Raw genomic sequence first — 23503 nt, 5'->3', positions numbered from 1 at the left:
AGTGCTGTAAATCCAAAGCTTATAGAAATTAGGGGTGGGGCTAGGACAGAGAGAAGAGAAAGAAGATTAGCTGCTTCAAAGGTTTCTTCGGTGATAAGAAGCTGCCAGTGGTTGTGTGTCCTTCTCTTTATTACACCAGCAGGTGAGTGAAAGATGTCTGGGTTACTGTTGTAAAACTCAGAGGAAACTTCAGTGTCGTTCAGCACTTCATAGATACAACAACAACAACAAAAAAAATCCAGTATATGGTTATCGTGCAAATGTATTTATACAAGCACTGAATTTTTTATTAGATATTGTTCTGTCAAATTTGACATGTGCTTTAATGATTGTACTTTATCTCAGATCATATTTGAATGAAGTTAGTTCATTATCAAAGTTCATTAAAATACTTAGTTAAAACTTTTTATTTGAAACTTATTTTTGGTGATAAATTTCTGTCCTGTCTGATCGTCTTTTAGTTGTATTTGCATTTGGCTTTGATTTCATCCTGTTTTGTGCTGAGGCTTGAAGCATGGTTCCAGACATAGAGAGAATTATTGAGAGCATCGTCCGCAGAGACCAGGACAGCGTGCAGCTTCTGCTCAACAGCTACAACACACAGGTCACTATTCTCTGTTACAATTACTGTGTTGCTATAGAAGTATTTATTTATGCAACAATGGAAACAGTTTTTCTGTACCTTCGACACTGTAAGCTAAAAATTTTAAATATTACTTATCATCATATAATCATTACAGCACTTCAGCAAAAAAATCAGGTTTCTTCTTATTTAAAAGTGACTTTGCATTAATATATTAGACACAATTAATTAGCATTATAAATTGGACGTTGCACAAATTTAGAATCTGGTGGCTTCTAGCGGTTTTCCCAGAGACTGAGTCAGTGTTGATTGTCACAGCAGCTAGTTTTCTTGGCCTGGCTAGTCCAGAACCAGAGCTGACCCCTCTAGTTCCTGTCATGGTGCCCGTGTTGGTCTGAGTGGCCTCGCCAGCTCCGGTCTTTGAGCCAGAGCCAACACCTTAGTCCCTATTTTTGCTCTGCCTCCAGCAGGATCCACCTGTATGATGCTGCATTGCTGAAGGAATTCTGGTTCAATCATTCAACCTTTGACAAAAAACAGTTTTTCCAGTTGCTCTTTTAAGAGTGTATGTCATTATTAAAAATATGTATTATCTATATATATATCTATGTTGTGAACCTGCTATTCTCTGAAAAAAGAAAGAAAAAAATGAATATGAATGAATAAGAAATGATATGAAAAACGAGTATCCTTAAAATATTGTTTTTCTGAAATTAAATTGGCACTGTCGTTATCAAATCGCAGTTTGATTGATGTTCCTATATTCTAGGACACTTTGTCAGTGCAAATCTGTGATCTGGCTTTTCTCCGTTTTCCTAACTGCTTGTGTTCTTTCATTTCTCCACAGTATGCAGAGTGCTTCTTTTTCAACACTGAGGCACAGGAGAGGCAAAAGGTCAGCTCTGTGTGCTTCTCTCCAGTAGTTTCATTCTTTTCGTCTATATTTCCTTTGCCATAGCCTTCAGCCACTCTCATGTCAGCACCCTGTCAGTTGTGTTTTGACTCTTAGCGTGATCTCTAAATGTATATTATAAAGCATGCTTATAGCAGTCACTGGAGTATTCTGATTCTTTGCTATTTGTTTTTAGAAAAGTTTTCCTATCTTCATAGCACATGATTTTCCAAGTGCTCAGTGATTATCCCAACCCACCAACAAACAGAGGCTCAGGAATACGTTAGATGATCTGGAATAGACAAAAAAAGTCTTCTTGGATTATTTCTGCTGATTTTCAGTTTGCTTGAATTTCTCTTGCTGCTTCTGTGAGGGGTTCTGCTGCCAAACTAAAAAACAAGAAAAGGGCAAAAAACCAGACTATTAACTGCTGGGAATTCTGGTCTGTTGTGTACCCTTTGACAAAGTTCCTCTTTATTATTTTCATTTTGTTTTTCATCCTCACGTTTTAGCAGCCCTCAATTTTTATGAACTGCAGTTAATAAAGGTAAAATTTGAACCTGAATGATTAACAGTCCCATCTCAAATGAATTTCTTTCCAGCTCATCTGTGCTGATTCTGCTGTCCTCCTCCACCTCAGTCTTCATCTGTTTCTAATGCTTAAATATCAATTCTACTTTTTACATGTATTTCTGTCACTGTTCATGGACTATCTGGCTGCAGCAGCAACAACTGGAAGAGGTTTGGGGCATTGATTTTTTTTAATTAGCAAACATGTACACTAGATAGAAAATTGATAGGATATGCATGTTGGTGTGATCTTAAAACTGGACGCAAACAAACTGATTTCTTTATCTAGATACAAGGAGTTTCTGACTTCCAAATTCCAATTAAAATATATTGGCCATTGCACTGTATGGTAGCCGATCATGGGGTTCCCTCTACATGCAGTATGCACAGTGCAAACCACCAACCAGGCATATACCCACTGATAATGATAGTTCAAAAGAAAGCACTTCATTTTTTAAAATCACCTTAAATCCAGCCTCCTTGCTTTCCCCCAAAGGCGTCCTGTATATCAGCTGGTGCCAACACTAACTGGCTCCTTTCAAACACACCCGATCAAGCTTAGAACAGCACTGTATTATACATCACTAGTATACTACTACCACACGAGTATATATCAACATACCTTTAACATTTATTAAAAAAATTATATTTTGACGTTTTGACAATATTGTTTTTAGGAACTCTTGTGCGAATAAAGCACCTTTAAAGTTAATTATAATTAGATAGAGAGACAGAGAGAGTGAGTGAGCGAGTGCTGACTCAGTATAACAGTAATCCAAAATAATACCAGTGTGTGCATGTGAGTTCCAAAAGCGATTGCTAATTATATTTAGAGCAGCATGTTCTCAAAGCTGCTTGAACACCTCATGACTAAGCATTAGCAGCGCTGACCTTCACTGTGCAGACATGCTAGAGCTACACAAACTATTCTTTTTCCTCTACACTCTCTGTACGCTGCGAATTAATGTCATCGAGATATTTGCTTAAATGATCTTGTAGTTTTCAGTGAAACCACTAAACTTACATACAACTACCACAATAAAAGGATGTGGTATTTGTCTTAAGTACTTCAGTGCTTTTTGGTATTATAACTTTAGTGTAGTACTGTAGTGCAAGTGCTGCAGGATATAAAGTGAAGAGGATGTAAATATCCAAATACAGCATGACTAAAAAAGTGGTCATGTGTACTTGTCTTTATTATCATGCAGCCATGTCATAATCATCACTCAGTCAGCACTGCTCCCTCAGCAGTGAATCTCAGATGAAGCCTGAATGAATGTTCAAACTATAAACATGCTGAGCTTCTTGTGTTGCATTAAACAGACTTTGCAGTGATTCGTGCTATCTCTCTCTCTCTTGGGTAATTAGTTCAGGAAGAAAAAATTCAGGGACTGTGCTCCTGCTTCCGACTCTGACATTGACTCAGATGATGAGAATGCAGAGCTTCTGCTCCGGCAGGTAGGCCAGTGATTATATACCCCTGTGTGTCTACTCTTATGGCTACATGTCCCTGTGTATGCTAACACAAGTCTGCCACACTCATCCCTGTATTTGCACATTTTGCATTCTTTGTCTTTTCTCCTTGCAGTTCATCATTCTAAACCTTCTTCACTGTAACATCTCCCCCCCGACTACTTTTTCAGGATCTGTCTGCAGCCCTGTTGTGCTTCATTGGTAGTCAGCTACAGCCGGCGGTTTTACGGGTTTGCCTGCATACACTGCGTATCCTGTCCCGTGACCGTAGGGCCCTGGGGCACATGGTCACTGATAGTGCCCTTCTCACATTAGCACACATGGGAGGCATCGCCATACCACAGACATGCCTACAGCAAGAAAATCAGGAAGCTGAAGGTGACGTGGGCAGATCATGCAGCACAACCCATATTAGAGCTGTGAGTAGTTGTGAGCAGGGTGCAGAAGCCGGCACTGCCCCGTCTGGGTGCTTTGTGGTTTCATTTTCTGTTCTTGCTGAAGGAGCTGTCTCTCCAGCCACACGTGGTTCAGTGAATCACTGCTATCAGCAGAAACATGATGGAGTGCATGTGGCGCTCTCCCGTGGCAAAAAAGACACCCAACAAGATAACAGTGAGGAACAAGAGGAGGATGGAGAGGTGTGCAGGAAGGAAGCCTTGAAAGTCTTGTGTAATGTCATCTACAACAGCCCCCGGGCACAGGAGAGAGCCAGTGCACTAAGGTGACATTTTTAAAAATGTGTCGACTTGGTCGTAAAGTTGCCTTCCAAGCTACAAGTTTCATTCTCTGCTAAGAAAACGATTGGCAATAAAGTCTCAATAAAAATGTCAAATGAAGGCAAACAAAAACATCAGAATGATACATTTGAGACATCTTACAGGATGCAATGTCAAAATACTCATATGAAAACCATTCTTGGCTGTCACTTATTTTCTCCTAAATCATTTACAATCTTTGCAACTATTTTTTCTAGTTATATTCAAATACTGTTTATTCTTTATATACAAGGATGTGACGCTAATCAGCTCAACTGCTTGCCTGAAAATGTGATTCCTATATTCATGAAAGGCTATTGCAAGGTTTGTGGGAGAGTCTGAAGGAGGAGATCTGGAGTAAAGTGCCACTCAGCTGCCACTTTTACAAGCTGAGGCTACTCTTCTTACTCACAGCCCTGAGACCTGAACTCAGGCTGCAGCTGCAACAGGTAAATGATTTCTAACCTATCAAGGATGGAATTACATGGTATCATTGCTTTCTAGCAATAAAAAAGGTGATCTTGAGAAACTAAATGCAGTCACACTTTCTTTATCCTGGGTGTGTATGGTATTCATTTATGAGCAACAAGCTATGAGTTGACAAAGGACATCTGTGACAGGCTTTTCATGTTGGACAATCTAAAGTGACCATGATTGCTTCAAACACATGAAGTCTCTCAAAATGTCCTTTGACATTGTTAGATATGATACTGTTATTTACAGGAGCCATTTAATATTCCAGTTATACTGAAAGTGGACCAAAACTTTAGCATTTTATTTAGAAATCATTTCACAATAGAGTGACAGAGCAGTGGATGTCAGCTGACTGTAGATTGTTGTCACATTAAAATCTTAGGAATAATAAAATTAAGATTTGATTAAGTATTTCTTCATCATAACTAAACCTACAAAGCCTATTAGACAAACAGACAGTCACACCACCTCCAAGCCCTTATAGGCCTTATATGCTGATCAGGACAAACATGCATGTTTTCTGGTCTCCTGAAATCAAGAGTGTCAAAGAACCGTGCTTCACATCTGCCTTAAAGCTCAGTGGTTTGTTTGTTCTTGTCAGGAGCGGGGAGTGTCACTGCTGACCAAAGCCTTGGAGCAGTGCCTGGCTGTGAGCTGGGGTGTGGAATATGAGGTGCTTACCGACAGTAAACAACCTCCCATTTCCATGGAGGTGTCCCAGAAGGTCATTGAGATCCTCAAGACACTCTTCAACATCACTCACATGTTCCACAGGCAGGAGCCTGATGAGGTGATTAGCTGGGGGATTCCTCCAATTTAGCTGGAGCTTAATAACTAAATCAAAGAAACTAACATCATATTGCTAACATCTGAATGTTTGTTCAGGTATTATCACTAAATTATTTTGTTTACAATACCGTGTCCACTTTAAGATAATCCTATATTTTTTTTCAGAGGTGACCAATGTCTAGGTTTTGTCTCTTAATGGGATTTTAAAAAATGTGTAATACATTATTATTGCTGCCATTTACGTTGCTGTTAGTTGATTTGCAAATCACTCAAAGCTTTAATTGAAAGCCATGCCAAAAAAATAAGTTGGGCAGGGGCACGTGTTGTATCCTTTTCTTTTGCCGTCACTGATAAATAAGCTTTGAACGTCCAGTAGCAGAGCTTCAGTTTGGTCAGGGAGGTAGACCAAGGCAACAGGCTGCAACTGAATCATATTTAACTGATCAGCAGTTCAACATAAGTTGAGCCCAGGCAGGACACGCCCCAAATCTCCAGCCTTGTTCCTCAGTCTGTCAACTCTGCCTCAACTCTGCCTTCCTGTAATGTATTCAGTAATCTTTCATTGAGCTTATTTATATATATTTCCGGAGTATTACACATCTACTCTTTGCAGTTGTTCTTGATCGATTTGTCCTCAGCAGGAATGTAATTCTCACCACTCTTTATACAAATTTTACAACAGTTCAGGCATTTTTCCTAATGCAGACTCATCTGTGCAAAGACAACCAAAAAAATCAAGATCTTTTTCACATATGTCAAAATGTGTAAAGTCAGTCAATCATTTCAACCTTGTGTAAAACTTTTTACCACCATTTCAGGACGTTGATACTGAGTTGCTTTTTCCTTTTATTAAAGCCTCACTGACTTTGAAAATAGTGCTAATGTGGGTTAAAAATTGTTCAGAAAAAAAGAAATGTGAAGGATTTATTTGAAACTTTACAAAATTGATGCTTGTGAAACTATATGGATCAGGAAACAGAGAAATATGCACAATCTGAGAATATAGTCAGAGTGTTCTGGTCCTTCAACACCTGACGCCGACCTTGTTAAGCCGGTATGGCTTCAGTTACATATCTCACACTGCAGTTTTAATGTGTTGTGAGATTTAAGTGAGAGGTGCATCAACACAGTGAAAATGTCTTTGGTAGTGAAGTGTGTGTGGAAATGTGTTATTGATTTGAGAACTGCATTTAGAGTGGTGAGAATTACGTTTCTGCTGTGTGATTTGTGCTTCAGCCATCGAAAAAACTTATAACAGGCTTTAGATAGAAATTTCTTGTCCTACGCTGAAGCCTGATGATGCCACTTTCACATTATCAGGGTTGTTTATTCAAAGTTCTTGCAGAGGCAACAAAAGCATACAGTGTGTTAACTATGGCAAGTAAACTCTGTTTAAGCCGTCTATATCTGACAAACAGAAAATACAAAGGTGTTGCTACTCTGCCTCTATGGTTCCCTTTGAAACTGTTGGCCTTTACAAATTCAATATACATTTTTCTTCTTGTTTATCACATAGACTAAACCTGTCTGAAATAAATAAAGTATATAAATATTAAGAGCAAATGTGAAAGTAAATTTGAGAATGTTCCCCAAACGATCTCACTGTAACTTTGGGCATTTTGACATCTGTGCCATTTAGCAGTAAGCCTTGCTGCTCTAGGTCTGTTACCCCTGGTTTAGTCATCAGAAGGGAAAATCAGAAAAAACATAAATCCTGCTAAAAACAAAACAAAATAAATATTTTCAGTCCTATATTATCTGTAAATCCAGTGGAAAAGGAAGATATGATAAAAGTATATTAACAAATTCATTGCAGGAAACATTTTTTTTCCAATTAAAAAACATTAGATTAGCACACAGAAAAAAAGATGCACATGCTTCAGGTTCAGAGAGGAGGAGGTGTGACCAATGCCCAGTTGTTATAAACTTTGCATCTTATACATGTTTAACTGTTTTAGGAAGATGCTGCCCTGTATCGACACCTAGTGGCTGTGCTGCGCCATTGCCTGCTCCTGTCATGTGAAGGAGAAGACACATTAGAAGAACTCCAAGGGTCAGACTAGTATTTCTGAAGCTTTAGATGGTTTTGGCTAAAATAATAGATACTGGAGTGATTATTGATAACCTAGATGACATTCTTACAGTTGATCTAAAAAGTGTTATGACTTCTGTCCACAGGCACACGGTGAATGTCCTGTCAGCATTGCCACTGACATGTCTGGATGTCCTGGTGTCTGTCCAGGTGGACCAAGCATCCCATAAGTGCGAAGGGGTCAACATGGACTGTGTCCACAAATTGTTGCTCTTTATGAACCGACGGCTAAACAGGGCAAGTGAATATGTGGTGAAGGAAACACATGTTGTGACTGCATAGGTTAGTTTGACAACATGACTGATACGGATATCAGTGCTGGTATGTTTTGTCTGATGAGCTTTACAGATGAAAATGAAAAATCAGGATCAACTTTAAGATTTCCTGAAGTAACAAATAATTAAACCTTAACTAAACCATACCAGGAAAGCCTTCTTTTCTATAACCGAGGATTATAGAAACGATGGCTTACCAGAATTCTTATCATCTACTAAAACCTAAATACAGAATGGTTGAACCATTATGCAAAGTAGGTATTTTTCGTGATACACAAAATATCTACTTCACTGACTTTAAAATAAAATGATTCTGAAAAGCAGAAGCTGTATCTCCTTGTATTACACCTGCAAGGAATCTTTTGTTTGCCTACAACAGCTTGACAGTGAAGGATTTTCATTATTTCATCAGAATGATGTCATCCCTATAGCATGGTTATGGTTACAGTGGTTATTGACAGATTATATTGCTTATTTATTTAATAGATAATAAAAAGTAACTAACCGATCCAAATTGGATCTCTTACTTTACCAAATAAAGTAAGCGATGATGGCATTAACATATAACATGTTAATGCCATCATTTATAAAGTCTAAGTAAATAATTAAAGTATTTAAATGCAAATATATATATATAGAATGACTAAGATATGACCTCAGTGCTTTTGAGTTTTATAAATACTCCTTTCATAGTGGGTGTCCAAATTCATGGGCCGCATCCTCCTGAGGCCGCATGTCACAGCGACACGACGAAGGCTGTCCAAAATTCGTAGACTCCTCCGAATGCAGCCGACTAATGTGCCCTCCTATTCCCCGAATTTGAAGGATGGGTCGGGTGTGTCCTTCGTGTCCCACCATATCCCAGAATTCATAGCGTGGCCCAGCCAATTCCGGTTTCCAACAATGGAGGCCACTACTAAGTTTTAATATTACTGTTATTAATCTTTCTGGGTCACAAAATAAACTTTAAAGATATTTTCAGGTGAGAAAGCAGCCGTGTAAACTTCAAATATCTGCTCGGTTTATCAAGATATCACATATTTGCAAAAGTGCTCCCACATTTTCGGAGACGTCTGTTACCCACCAGCTCGATAGCTAGCTGGGGTGAGAACAGCGAACTCCCTGCACATCGTTTTAAAAGCCCCCCTGGTCTTTCGCTACTCAGGTTAAAAATGATATTTACAGTGACTTGCAAAAGTATTTTGCCCCCTTGAACTTTCCCACATTTTGTCACATTACAGCCACAAACATGAATCACTTTTATTGGAATTCCACATGAAAGACCAACACAAAGTGGTGCACACGTGAGAAGTGGAACGAAAATCAGACATGACTCCAAACATTTTTTACAAATAAATAGCTGTAAAGTGGGATGTGTGTAATTATTCAGCCCCCTTTGGTCTGAGTGCAGTCAGTTGCACATAGACGTTGCCTGATGAGTGCTAATGACTAAACAGAGTGCACCTGTGTGTGATCTAATGTCAGTACAAATACAGCTGCTCTGTGACGCCTCAGAGGTTGTCTAAGAGAATATTGGGAGCAACAACACCATGAAGTCCAAAGAACAAAGCAGACAGGTCAGGGATAAAGTTATTGAGACATTTAAAGCAGGCTTAGGCTACAAAAAGATTTCCCAAGCCTTGAACATCCCACGGAGCACTGTTCAAGCCATCATTCAGAAATGGAAGGAGTATGGCACAACTGTAAACCTACCAAGACAAGGCCGTCCACCTAAACTCAGGCCGAACAAGGAGAGCGCTGATCAGAAATGCAGCCAAGAGGCCCACGGTGACTCTGGACGAGCTGCAGAGATCTACAGCTCAGGTGGGGGAATCTGTCCATAGGACAACTATTAGTCGTGCACTGCACAAAGTTGGCCTTAATGGAAGAGTGGCAAGAAGAAAGCCATTGTTAACAGAAAACCATAAGAAGTCCCGTTTGCAGTTTGCCACAAGCCATGTGGGGGACACAGCAAACATGTGGAAGAAGCTGCTCTGGTCAGACGAGACCAAAATGGAACTTTTTGGCCAAAATGCAAAACGCTATGTGTGGCGGAAAACTAACACTGCATATCACTCTGAACACACCATCCCCACTGTCAAATGTGGTGGTGGCAGCATCATGCTCTGGGGGGGGGGGGGGGCTTCTGTTCAGCAGGGACAGGGAAGCTGGTCAGAGTTGATGGGAAGATGGATGGAGCCAAATACAGAGCAGTCTTGGAAGAAAACCTCTTGGAGTCTGCAAAAGACTTGAGACTGAGGCGGAGGTTCACCTTCCAGCAGGACGACGACCCTAAACATAAAGCCAGGGCAACAATGGGATGGTTTAAAACAAAACATATCCATGTGTTAGAACGGCCCAGTCAAAGTCCAGATCTGAATCCAATCCAGAATCTGTGGCAAGATCTGAAAACTGCTGTTCACAAACGCTGCCCATCTAATCTGACTGAGCTGGAGCTGTTTTGCAAAGAAGAATGGGCAAAGATTTCAGTCTGTAGATGTGCAAAGCTGGTAGAGACAGACCCTAAAAGTCTGGCAGCTGGAACTGCAGCAAAAGCTGGTTCTACAAAGTATTGACTCAGGGGGCTGAATAATTACGCACACCCCACTTTGCAGTTATTTATTTGTAAAAATGTTTGGAATCATGTCTGATTTTCGTTCCACTTCTCACGTGTGCACCACTTTGTGTTGGTCTTTCACCTGGAATTCCAATAACATTGATTCATGTTTGTGGCTGTAATGTGATAAAATGTGGGAAAGTTCAAGGGGGCAAAATACTTTTGCAAGCCGCTGTAAGTCACTCAGATAACTTAAAAATGTTATTGTTTGGCTTTTTTCAGTGTTTTATTTGTTCCTGAGTAAATCAGTTTGGCTGAGATTAAAGTTGTAGTTTTCACACAGCTGAATAAACGTCAAACAGAAAACTGATTAAACAGAAGTGTGAAATGGTCGAGAGTTTACTCCAGTGTCCTGTTATATTTTAGATAGCAAGGAGCAGACGTCCGAGTTTATTAAACTCCAACGAGACAGCTGGTGACGCAGATCTGAAGGCTAGACCGTCTAATTTCACATTTCCGGCCTACCATCTATATATATATATATATATATATATATATATATACACAGTGAGCTGGGAGGGGGGACCAGGGCTCCAGGGGAGAGAGGGGGTAATCCACACACACGTTTCCTCTTCTGCACAGTCACCGCCACAGCTCCTCCGCACACACTCACTCCTCTTCAGCCGCACTCGCTCCAAAACTCCACTCACGCCGCCACACCCAGGAAGGGTCCGTGATTTGGTCCAGAAGGGGGATATCTACACACAGAATTCACTGTTAGTTACACAGCAACATACACACAGGGAACTCTTTTGAGAATGCCGAGAGCACGAACTCAGGAGGTTCAACGTTCCAGCGGTGAGCTGCTCTGTGCCACTGCCTTAAATAGCAGCTGGGGAAATCAGCCAGATCAGCAGCAGGTGGAGACAATCACACAGGTGCGTGGGCAAAGAACGAGAGCCCGTAACGAGCTCCACCCAGGCAGAGAGGAGGAGAAAAGGCATAAAAAACAACAACAAAACCCGTAGCCAGCGTGAGCCAGCCAGAGAGACATGGGGACCATGAAACTATGAATTTGGACATCTCTATAGTGTACTTCACAGTTACTTCAGACAGTTAGTAGCTGTTAGGTAGATATTTGGTGTGACCTCATCTAAAGTGAGGAATGCTTTTGCCTTATAAAGCATTTATAAATAAAATAAAAGTAACTCAAGACTTGAATAAGTATCAGCTCATCTTCATAACAGAAAAATGAAGAGATAAAGAATAAACAAATATTTATTTGCAGATTCAAACATAATCCACTATAATCTGAGGTAATACAGCTGAACCAGAGTTTTTAAGAGTGGTTTAAGTGACAAAGATACACTAAGCAGTTGAAGCGACGTAGCTAGAAGTAGCTTAACTTCAATATACTGAAGTTTATTTATTTAAAATAAAATATGAATAAAGTTATCAAAATCAGTAGTGAGTAACTGACAGAGCTTCACAAACAAGTCCAAATGTCATTAAAGTAGTTTCCATTACATTCTCATGACACAGATAATTCTCCTTGATGATGGAGAACCACCTCTTAACTTGATCACATCCTTACCCCGAGAAGAACGAGACAGAGACCATCCACTACTTCTTTCATTTAAGCTGAGCTCAGACACCCTAACTATTCTGCTTAATTCAGGAGCACTTTGGAACTGAACCTGACGCTGACTTGACTAAAACTAGCTAACAAAACACGAACCAGAGGAACGTTGAACCTCAGGAATGAACTCTTAAACATCCCAGAGACATTTTCCTGCATTATCAGTTTAATAAGATGAACGCTTTGTTTATGGTTTTTACACCTGTTTGTGAAACTCTGTCAAATTTTCACTACTGATTTGTAATAACCTTATTCCTATTTTAGCTTAAATGAACAAGTTGTAGTATATTTAAGTTTCACTGCTGCGGCTCCAGCTCAGTGTAGCTTTCTCTCTTAAACACCTCTTACAAACTGATTCAGACTCTGGTCCTTTCTACATTTCAGTATTCTGCAAACCTCAGGTGGGTCACGTTTGCATCTGGCAATATATATTTGTATAATTTGTATCTCTTTGTGCTTTGTCTGTGTCATTTTGTGTTGTGAAGACAGCTGAGACTTGTTTGAATCTTGAGGTACTTTCATTTTCATTTAAAAATAAGCCAAAAACAGTCCTCACTTTACATGAGGTCACACAAAATACTAACCTAACAACTACATATTTTTTTATAGATAATATTTATAAAACATCTATTAACACACTGAACAACAATGAGCTCATGTCATTAATCATTGTATATATATAAATGTGCCTCTGTTAATTATTTACTTGAACATGAACATGTTATATATGAGCTTATTAATCAAGAAAAAACATTTATATCTGTTTATAAATGATACACTGAGAAGGACTAATGCTTTATAAAGGATGAATTTAAATGAAAAGAAAACAGAAGTGTTGGTGTTTGGACCCAGTGGTTCCTGCGAGTCCTCCTCTGTTGATTTGGGACCCCTGGAAGTCTATTTTAAACCTGTTGTTATCGACCTTGGTTTTAAGTTGGACAGTGATTTTAAATTGGACAACCAAATCAGAGCAGTGGTAAAGTCCAGTTTTTATCATTTAAGGCAAATGGCAGGAGTAAAATCCTTTCTTTCGAGGCAGCACTTTGAAACGGTGATACATGCTTTTATTTCTTCCTGCCTGGACTACTGTAACTCACTCTATGTGGGGGTCAGTCAGTCGTTGCTCTCACTGTACAGCACTTTGTGTCAGCTGTGGTTGTTTAAAAGTGCTTTATAAATAAAGGTAATGATGATGAGGTGATGATAAGCACTTACTAGTAGGGATGGGTATTGATAAGATTTTTACGATTCCGATTCCAGTTTCGATTCTGTTTAACGATTCGATTCTTTTTCGATTCTCTTATCGATTCTTTTTTTTAAAAAAGGAGGACACTAAGGTCGATTAGCTTAGAACTTTGTTTTATATCTTCTCTTTGAACAAGATAGAAATTTAGGAGTTACATGGCCTTACAAACCCAACAGGGAGATCTTAAGAGATCCAGCCTACGGCTCTTCAGTGGGGTGTCACAGGGTCCCCAGGAAACAAAAATTGTAAATGTAAAATAATAAAATAAATATTCTTCTGTAGCAATAACAAAGTATAACATAAATGATTCTGTAGCAATTACACAAGAATATCCAGTAATGTCCCTGCCTACAATTAAACGCATTCACTTACCGAAAATCATCTGCTGTGACAAATGTGTGCAAGCCTTTGACCACAAACTGAGTCACTGCTCGGTGACATTCGTCTATCCCGGCCTGAAAGGAGACGCTACCGGTAGACTGCAGCGAGAACTGCCAGCATCTGAGCCAGACTCTGTCTCATCATGGTCACCTAAATGCACAGTGATGGCAGGTTTTGTAATAAGGCAGATCACGCTAACATAATATGCACTGTTGTTGATTATTTACCTGCCGCATTAACGGGAGAGGACGTGCAAACGTTACCGCTGCTGCTGGGTTGAGATTCACGAGTCCGGAGCGGAATTAAAAACACGACATTCATTTCAGGTCATCGCGTGTTTTGTGAGCAAATGCTTTTGCATATTCGTCGTGTTTCCTCCCTTAAATGAAACATCTACTTTGCAAGTATTGCAAGTTGCCCTGTTGTCATCCGTTCTCGTAAAGTATAACCAAACTTTTGAGCCGCCATGTTTCCTGCCAGGTAAATGACGCTCCGCAACGTGGTGACGTCATTCGGGGCGACTGGAATCGATAAGGGAATCGTTTGCAAAAATGGCAAACGATTCCAAGGAATTGAAACAGTGGGAACCGGTTCTCAACAAGAACCGGTTTTTGATACCCATCCCTACTTACTAATTCCTTACTATTGCTTAATAGTGTTATCACACTATTAACACTATATTATTATATAGTGTTACCCAGTTTTTATTCATCTTTAGTGACATATGTAAGCTGTTTAATTGTACACAGGGCCAAAAGCTGAAGGAGAAACTAACACCTGTACTGAATCTACTGACTGAGAGTTCTCGGGTACACAGGGAGACGCGTCACTACATACGGCAAAAGGTAAAAAAAAAAGAAAAAAAAAGTACAAAATGGAAACTGTATCAGCAATTTTTTATCTAACCTCAACATTTGGAATAGATCCTACCTCCACTGAGGGATGTTGCCATCAGACCTGAGCAGGACAGCTCCCTCAGAGGCCAGCTGGTCCGCCTAATGACCCACGTTGACACAGATGTGAAGGATTGTGCTGCTGAACTGCTGTTTGTGCTCTGCAAAGAAAATGGTATAGTTGCAGTTTGCAAGACTAACTGTAGTGATGGGAAAAGTCAAGTTTTCAAAGGACTCTATACAGTCAGGTGCGAGTTAACACAGTGCCAAGAAGAACAAACATCAGCAGTAATCTTAGAGCAGATTATTATTATTATTATTTATTGTACAATCTACTGTACAATATAAAGCGCCTTGAGGCGACTGTTGTTGTGATTTGGCGCTATATAAATAAAATTGAATTGAATTGAATTATTCTTCCCAAGAGCTGACATTCTATCCAATTTACCCCAAGGTCAGACAAGCTTTGAGAAATTCCAGAAAAACCGAGGAGCTACATCTCAGATCTTACAGGCCTCAGTTAACATGTTAAATGTTAAAATTAGCAGTACAATAACAGCAGACAATACTATTAGATGTAAGCAGTTATGTATGGAATGGTTGGCAGGTGAAAGTGTCTTCTCTGGAAAAAAAAAAAAGAGCCCCTGGTATTTCTCCAGCTTCTTGTGTTTCTTCTTCCTGATATTGCTGTCATTCTGAACCGCTACATCCATCACTACGGCCATTTTCTTCTGTCTTCCACCACTATGTCCGGTTGGTTAGCCATCACCATTTTTTTCTGTCTGTTTCTGAAAGTCCAACAGGATCTTAGCTCGACCATTCTCCACCACCCTTTTGTCCTCAGGACTTCCAGGCCATATTCGGCACAGATGTTTCTGTACACTATGCCGGCCACTTGGTTATGGCGTTCCATGTATGCCCTGCCTGCTAGCTTCTTGCACCCTGCTGTTATGTGCTGGATTGTCTGACGGGCAAACTCAGAGACGTGGCAAGAATGAACTCAGAACTAACTCGTTAAACTTAAATCATCCTAATAATATCAAAACACTCGGAAAAGTACAAAATTAAATAAATAACTAAATAAAGTTGAAATGCGGGGATTCATGTGTGGGCCATTGAGTCATAGGCTGTCTTGTAGTCGGTCCAGGCAGTGCACATTTCAGTCTGGTACTGCAGTCTAGGACGACTGCTCGGTCTACCAGCAGCTCATGTTTGGCCCCTCTGGTGTTTCTGCCTATCCCTTTCTATGCCATGCTTATGTATTGAGAGCCATGTGCCTGTTCATCTTAGCCTCTATGGTGCCCGACAGGAGCTTCCATGTGGTACTGAGGCAGGCTATTGGTATTTGGTCCCTTCTGGTCGCTTCTGGAGGTCCTTGGGTAACAGAACTGTGGCCTTCAGTTAGCCATTCTGGGTGTCTCATCCATTAGCAGCTGGGTCATTTGTGCTGCCAGATGCTCATGGAGTACCTGAACATCTGGGGCCTGGTTATGTCTAACTCTTTTTACTGGAGACCTGTTCTTGGATGCCTATCACTGTGATATATATATATTTTCTTTCTTTAATTCCTGTCTCGCCCCTGCGGGCAGTCTATCCTTCAAGCTTGTGTCCTCTACCAGAAGCCTGGGAGGCCGAGGGTCCTGTGCAGTAGGTTAGCTGTTCCTAGGACTGCGCTCTTCTGGACAGAGATCTCCAAACTTGTTCCTGGGATCTGCTGGATCCGCTCACCTAGCTCCAAGTGCTCCGATTACCACTGGGACCACTGTTACCTTCACCCTCCACATCTTCTTGAGGTCTTCTCTAAGACCTTGGTGCTCCTCTTAAGTACAGGGTGGGCCATTTTCCTCGAGATGGGTGGTGACCATGGTGGCCATTTAGAAGTCATCCATCTTGGATACAACTTTTGTTTTTTCAATAGGAAGAGGGCCATGTGACACATCAAACTTATTGGTAATGTCACAAGAAAAACAATGGTGTGCTTGGTTTCAACGTAACTTTATTCTTTCATGAGTTATTTACAAGTTTCTCTTTGTTCACAGCCATTGACATGTCGAAGAGGTTAACACGTGAGGAACTTGAACGCGAAATTGTGTTGATATCTGGTGAATGCAGTAACCGGGTCATTGCAGCAGATTTCAGTGCAAGACACCCTACGAGACCACCCATCTCCCATGCTACAGTCAGCAAACTGCTTGCTAAGTTTCGTGAAACTGGTTCAGTGTTGGATTTGCCAAAATGTGGACGCAAGAAAACTGTCACTAATGAAGAAACATCAGTGTCTGTCCTAGCTTCATTCAGCAAGAGCCCACAGCGTAGCACTCGCTGCATGTCACTGGAGAGTGGCATCAGTCAAACATCCCTTCGGCAGATATTAGCTACTCACAAATGGCACCCTTACAAACTCCAGCTACTGCAGCATCTCAGCGAGGATGACCCAGATCGGCGCACAGAGTTTGCAGAATGGGCAAAACAAAAATTGGAACAGGACCCTCAGTTCACGCAGAAGATTTTGTTCAGTGATGAGGCAAACTTTTATGTGAATGGTGAAGTTAACAAACAAAACCACCGCTGTTGGTCTGACACTAACCCACATTGGATGGATCCCTCCAAGACTGTGGGAACAACAAAAGTGATGGTTTGGTGTGGTATATGGGGCACAACGATAGTGGGTCCATTCTTCATCAATGGAAACCTCAAGGCCACTGGATATTTGAAATTGCTACATGATGATGTGTTTCCCTCTTTATGCACTGAAGCTGGCACGTTCCCTGAGGTTTTCCAGCAAGATGGTGCACCACCACATTATGGTTGCCAGGTCCGAGCATTCCTAGATGAACAGTTTCCTGGAAAGTGGATTGGTCGTCGTGGGCCAGTTGAATCGCCCCCAAGGTCTCCCAATCTGACCCCCTTAGACTTTTATCTTTGGGGTCATCTGAAGGCAATTGTCTATGGTGTGAAGATACGAGATGTGCAGCACCTGAAACTACAGATACTGGATGCCTGTGCTGGCATTTCTCCTGCGGTGTTGCTATCAGTGTGTGAAGAGTGGGAGAAGAGGGTTGCATTGACAATCCAACACAATGGGCAGCACATTGAACACATTTTATAAGTGGTCAGAAACTTGTAAATAACTCATGAAAGAATAAAGTTACGTTGAAACCAAGCACACCATTGTTTTTCTTGTGACATTACCAATAAGTTTGATGTGTCACATGGCCCTCTTCCTATTGAAAAAACAAAAGTTGTATCCAAGATGGCCGGCTTCTAAATGGCCACCATGGTCACCACCCATCTTGAGGAGTTTGCCCCTCATATATACTAATGTGCCACAAACAGGACTTTAATATCACCAACCATTCCCATTTTATTACGGTGTATCCATATAAATGGTCCACCCTGTACTTTTGGTCTAATCCACCAACTTTCTCATGGAGCAAGCTCTTGCACCAGACTGAGGGTAATTGATGGTCTTTAATATTTCTCCCATTTCCATTTAATTGCACCAGCAGTTGTTACCTCCTCACCAAGCTTCTTGCTAATGGTCTTGTATCCGATTCCAGCCTTGTGCAGATCTATAATCTTGTCCCTGATATCCTGATCCAAACAAACAAACAAACAAACAAACAAACAAACAAACAAACAAACAAACAAACAAACAAACAAACAAACAAACCATGAAAACTGTAATAACTTTAATTTTTCAATCACTTCCACTCTTCTGTTAATACCTATTAACACCTATTAAAGCATACTGACGGGCAGGTTTAGGACTGAATATAAAGGAAGTAGCTCAAAGGGCAGCTTTATTGTTGGCACTCACAGGTAAAACCAATAGAAATACTAACAAGGCTGGAAAGGAGCCAGGAATGCAAACACAAACACACAAAACAAGGGAACACTTTAGAATTGAAAGTGAATTAAAAATAAATAAATAAATATGACAAAAGATAAAACACATTTCAGAAACTTACATGGAAACACTCACTGCACAGTAGGAAATTATTTCATATGGAAACACTTTCTTCTGTGTTCCCTTCACAGTCAGCCGATTTGTCAAATATACTGGATATGGCAATGCTGCAGGGCTGTTGGCAGCTCGGGGACTGCTTAATGGTAGAATGAGTTCTAGTAACAGCCAGTACTCCAGCGACTCAGACTCAGACACAGAAGAGTACCGAGAGGCCAAAGCCAAGATTAACCTGGTGACTGGCCGGGTAGAAGCAGACCAGCCTGATCCAATGGAGGGCATGACGGACGAAGAGAAAGAAGAGGAGGCACGTCACCTCATCAGTATGATCAACAGACTGTCACGGTGAGTGTGTTAATAATGCAGAACACACAGTATGGTTAAAGAGAAGCTTTCATTTATAATGATGTATATGCTGTTTCTTACTCAGTGAACAAATCATTCAGCCAATGGGTGTGACAGCAGAGGGCAGACTGGCTCCACTTTGGGGCCAAATGAGTGACTGCACGCTGGAAGAAGAGGAAGAGGAAGAATTGAATCTCATGCCAGAGGGGGGCAAAGACAGTCAGATGGAATAGGATGATGTAAACAAAGAGCGAGGCAGAGATGCTAACACACGTATATCCAGTGTTGGGAAGGTTACTTTTGAAATGTACTCCACTACAGATTACAGGATACATGCCCCAAAATGTTGTTTGCAATGTATTCTATTAAGTTACTCAGTGTGAGTAATGTATTCTAAGTACTTTGGATTACATAATATTGTCATGCTTTTTACAACTACGTAAATATACTATTACTGAAGGCTACTCGCAAACGCGCTAACATTGCTAGCTGGCATTAGCTGGGGTTAGTTCATAGACTGCATTCAGAAGTGCACATTTGCAGCTAGCAGGTTGTTAATGCTATCCAGCAAGTCTAACTGTCTATGAACTAACCTCAGCTAACGCCAGCTAACAATGTTAGCTTGGTGACGAGTAGCCTTCAGTAATAGTAGTAAATCACACATAATCCAGGTAGCTACCAGAACTAAAACAAGCTAGCTGCAGTAGGCTAATGTTAGTTTTTTTTAAAAAAAACAACTTACTTCCAGATAGGGTTGCCACAAACAATTATTTTGATAGTCGACTAGTCACCGATTATTTTTGCGATTAGTCGACCAATCAGATCATCATCCATTGGACGTAAAACGTACAGCTTATTGCACCAGCAGCATCTGCTCTTATATAACTATCATTAGCTTACAGCTTTAAGTGTTTAAGGTATGTGCAAACTAAAAATAAAGACAAGATGATAGTTTATTAAATTTTATTGAAATTTGCAGATTGTTTCGGTGAAGTTTAATAATCTCCTTGCTATCTAAAATATAACAGGACACCGGAGTAAATTCTCGAGCATCTCACACTTCTGATAATCAGCTGTCTGCTATAACTTTAGTCTCAGCCAAACCGATTTACTCAGGAACAAATAAAATACTAAAAAAAGCCAAACGATAACATTTTAAGTTATCTCAGTGACTCATATGTCATGTTTAACCTGAGAGAGAAAGCTGGCGGTGGGTTTGAAAACTATTAGCCGGGAGTCCGGTGTTCTCGCGGCTCTAGTTAGCCTAGCCCCCGGCTAGCTATCGAGCTAGTGGGTAACAGGCGTCTCCGAAAACGTCGGAGCGCTTTTGAAAATACGTGGTGTCTTGATAAACTGAGCAGATATTTGAGGTTTACACAGCTACATTCTCGCCTGAAATATGTTAAACGTTTATTTTGTGACCCAGAACGAATAATAAGAGTAATATTAAAACTAACTAGCTGCCGCCATTGTTGGAAACTGAGCTGGGCTGCGCTATGAATTCTGGGACACAGCTTCTTCTTCTTCGGGGTTTAACGGCAGCTGGCATCCTTGTACATGCAGTGCTGCCATCTTCTGTTTGTCCGTTATTACACTCTTAAATCCTACTACTTATTCCTGCGTCTTTTGTGATCTTACAAAACTTCAAACGACGCGTCGACTATTAAATCAGTCGTCGACGATTTTGATAGTCGACATAATCGTGACTAGTCGACTAATCGTGGCAGCCCTACTTCCAGATATTTCTTTAGGTTGGAGTCTTTTGACGCTGAGAGCAGATTGGTTGCTGGCAAACAAAGTTTGCATTGCACGCTCAGATTTCACCCATCCCTTTCTTCTCTAAATGTAAATTGGTGATTGCGCTGGCTCCGGGTCCATTGTGTAACTGAGGCCACCAACATTAACAGGACACTTACATTAGAGCCTCTAATTGTGTGTTTTGTTGGAGAATTAGAGAGGGGATAGCCTAACATATTAAACAGGAAAAGACTGCCATGTAATCCATTTATTTCAACAAAGGAACTGCATTCTAATTATCACCTTTTAAACGGTAACTGTAATGGAATACAGTTACTCATATTTTGTATTTTAAATACGTAACGCCGGTACATGTATTCCATTACTCCCCAGCACTCCCCAACACTGCACATATCTGTGTTGAAGATCATTGTTAAAGAGAGATAATCCATAAAGTGAAGGGTATCAGTCACTAGATGGCGAGTGAGCTGAATTTGTTTCCCATGTTACTTTGTATTTTACTATTTTATAGTAACCCTGTTAGCAGCTTTGTAAAAATATAGTTTTTTCAATATGTGTTATTGAATGTGGAAATTGTGTAATGTAAGCTTATAAAATGAAAGCATTTTCTGTATCATTCTATAATACTGTAGAAATCATTACAGTTAGTACACATGCAGAACTGCAGCATCTGATCCATTTATAGAAGGCTTGCATCCTAACAGATGAAGTATTGCTTGAATTCTAAAAGGCACATGAAGTATCTTAGATTAGCTGTACTCAAAGACGAGTGTATAAACATACAATGCTGTCATGTCTTTTTTCTTTCTTCGTCTTTTTTTGGCTATTCCCTTTAGGGGTTGTTAAGGTTCAAAATTGAGGAAGGAGAGTACAAACCACTCTTGGTCCAGAAGCTCTTGGTCAAACAATGATTTTAATGAACACATGTGTGGGAAGACACTCTGTACGCAGACAGCCAGTAGTCCTCAACTTAATCAAAGCATGAACAGATATTTTATAGCATCAGGGTTTGATTTACTGACGCCCCTTCATGCGTCACAGATACATTTTATACATAGATCAGATCAACACCAGAATGACTTTTCACCTAGAAGATCATCTTCTATTTTCATGGCTGGTACTTTCCGTTATCTTAAAGTGAATTGTTCCTCTTTCTTGTCGAGACATAACTAATCTCTCCTCTAAATAAATCTGACTAATGTGTGTGTATGTGTTGACCTCACATGCTCTTTGTGTCACCTCTTAACTGTCTGTGTCTCGTCCTCAAATGCTCTTTCTCAATTCACCTGTTGCACTTCTGAGCTTTCACTAGACCAGAGGCTCACTGAGACTATGTGTATGTCTTCTATTAAATAAATGTTTTAACCAAGAACCTCTACTTAAAAGCTTAATATAAAATGATCTGATATATAAGTGTTTTGTAAGCATGTATTGCAATTCCTTCTATGGCTCCAAGTCACTTGCACAATAGATTGTCCGAACATCGCGCCGAACAAAGCTTCCGACCCCCAATTAATTGACCGAGCTCCAACTCTTTAATAAGCACAGATATGCATTGTGTATAAAATAGTCATAACTGCTTAAGGCCTTCTTAAAGCTATCTGTTACATTGTTAAAGCCTCGTCTTAGCCTGCTGCTCAAAATAACTTCCACTTCTGCAAAACTCTCCAAACCTGTTTCCTGTCAGCCTGTGACTTTTAGCTTTTCTGAAAGACACACACTGTTCAACCCCTGAATGCAATATAAACTCCAGATTATATTATTAATGCAATGGTAATGATGACAATTATTTAACAATAGCAGTAAAATAATTTCCCTGCTCCACAGGGTTGACGCAGTAGATCATCTCCCTTTATGCCACCCGATCCCTAGCATACTTTTCTGTCACACAAACCCTTTGCCTGTCCTCCTACATCCACTACATCCCTAACCTCCTATGAAGGCTTTCTCTTTGCTTCCTGCATGAATCTTTTGTCCAATATATCCACTATCCCTCCTCTGAACATATCCAGACAATCTCAGTTTTGCTTCTCTTACTTTGTCACCAAACCCCTCAACCTGAGCTGTCCATTTGATATACTGATTTTGTCCTCCTGATCACTCTCAACGAAAATTTTAACATCTTCAGCTCTTCTATACTCTATTTTACTTGTTAAGCACCTTGGCATACCCTGGGTTTTTAAGTGTGCTTTATAAATAAAGTTTATTATTTATTATTATTATTCCACCTCCAGCACCTCCTTTGGTCAGTGTCACAATCTCCAAACCATACATTGTAGCAGGTCCTGAATGCCCCTGATGTCATCTCCACCCACTCAACCCTGCATGCCTGCGTCTCTCCTTCACCACTCTTGGGCACAGTCCCTTGCTTTGGATGGGAGACCAGGAATTTAAACTCATCTACCATAACTGCCACTACTCAAAACAAACATTGCATCTGTAGTGCTCATTACTCACTATAAGCCTTCTCCTTTGCTGTACACCCAGCATTACAACACTCCTGTCCACTTTTTTCATCTCCCTGACTCCCCCACATTTGTTTGCTAACCTCTTCCTTTGAATACTTTGCTGAAATACAAAATAAATAATAATAAATACATAAACAAATGGCCATAGTTTTGTGATTCTGCTGCACTGCTGACACATCTAATATTGAATTTAAAATCTTTTTCTTCAAACATGTGATGGACCTGCAAGAGCAGGAGTCGTCACAGGAATTATTACAAAAATTATATTTACAAAACTAATAAATTTGAGCTCATAAAAGAGGTCAAGGAAACAAAACTGAACTGCAAACTTAACAAACCAAATGAC

The 23503-nt window shown here is 40.3% G+C and overlaps 1 protein-coding gene across 2 annotated transcripts; it reads left to right on the top strand.

The window, feature by feature from the left end:
- The first annotated feature begins 55 nt into the window (after positions 1-55).
- On the top strand, positions 56-23296 carry si:ch211-195b15.7 (chaperone Ric-8A). Of its 2 annotated transcripts, none has more exons than XM_014411574.3 (14): positions 56-142; positions 506-604; positions 1431-1478; positions 2199-2216; positions 3414-3503; positions 3689-4239; positions 4587-4722; positions 5349-5537; positions 7495-7589; positions 7715-7865; positions 14476-14571; positions 14650-14794; positions 18661-18931; positions 19017-23296. In XM_014411574.3, exons 2-14 carry the CDS (start codon positions 515-517, stop codon positions 19162-19164), a joined length of 2028 nt encoding a protein of 675 aa, XP_014267060.1. In that variant the 5' UTR covers positions 56-142; positions 506-514; the 3' UTR covers positions 19165-23296. The 2 variants fall into 2 exon arrangements, with proteins under 2 accessions (XP_014267060.1, XP_004573157.1); XM_004573100.5 differs by having other exon boundaries at positions 65-142; positions 462-604.
- The last annotated feature ends 207 nt before the right edge of the window (positions 23297-23503 follow it).

Source organism: Maylandia zebra, linkage group LG4, assembly GCF_041146795.1.
Source record: "Maylandia zebra isolate NMK-2024a linkage group LG4, Mzebra_GT3a, whole genome shotgun sequence".
Classification (NCBI taxonomy): Eukaryota; Metazoa; Chordata; class Actinopteri; order Cichliformes; family Cichlidae; genus Maylandia; species Maylandia zebra.
This window is presented reverse-complemented; position numbering and strand designations above follow the sequence as displayed.

What these genes read in the sequence shown, in the direction of transcription:
- si:ch211-195b15.7 (XM_014411574.3), top strand. Translation starts at nt 515, where the DNA reads ATGGTTCCAGACATAGAGAGAATTATTGAGAGCATCGTCCGCAGAGAC. An exon ending in GAGAGAGCCAGTGCACTAAG is followed by an intron (nt 4,240 to 4,586) that starts GTGACATTTTTA and finishes TATTCATGAAAG; the next exon opens with GCTATTGCAAGGTTTGTGGG. An exon ending in ACAGGCAGGAGCCTGATGAG is followed by an intron (nt 5,538 to 7,494) that starts GTGATTAGCTGG and finishes TAACTGTTTTAG; the next exon opens with GAAGATGCTGCCCTGTATCG.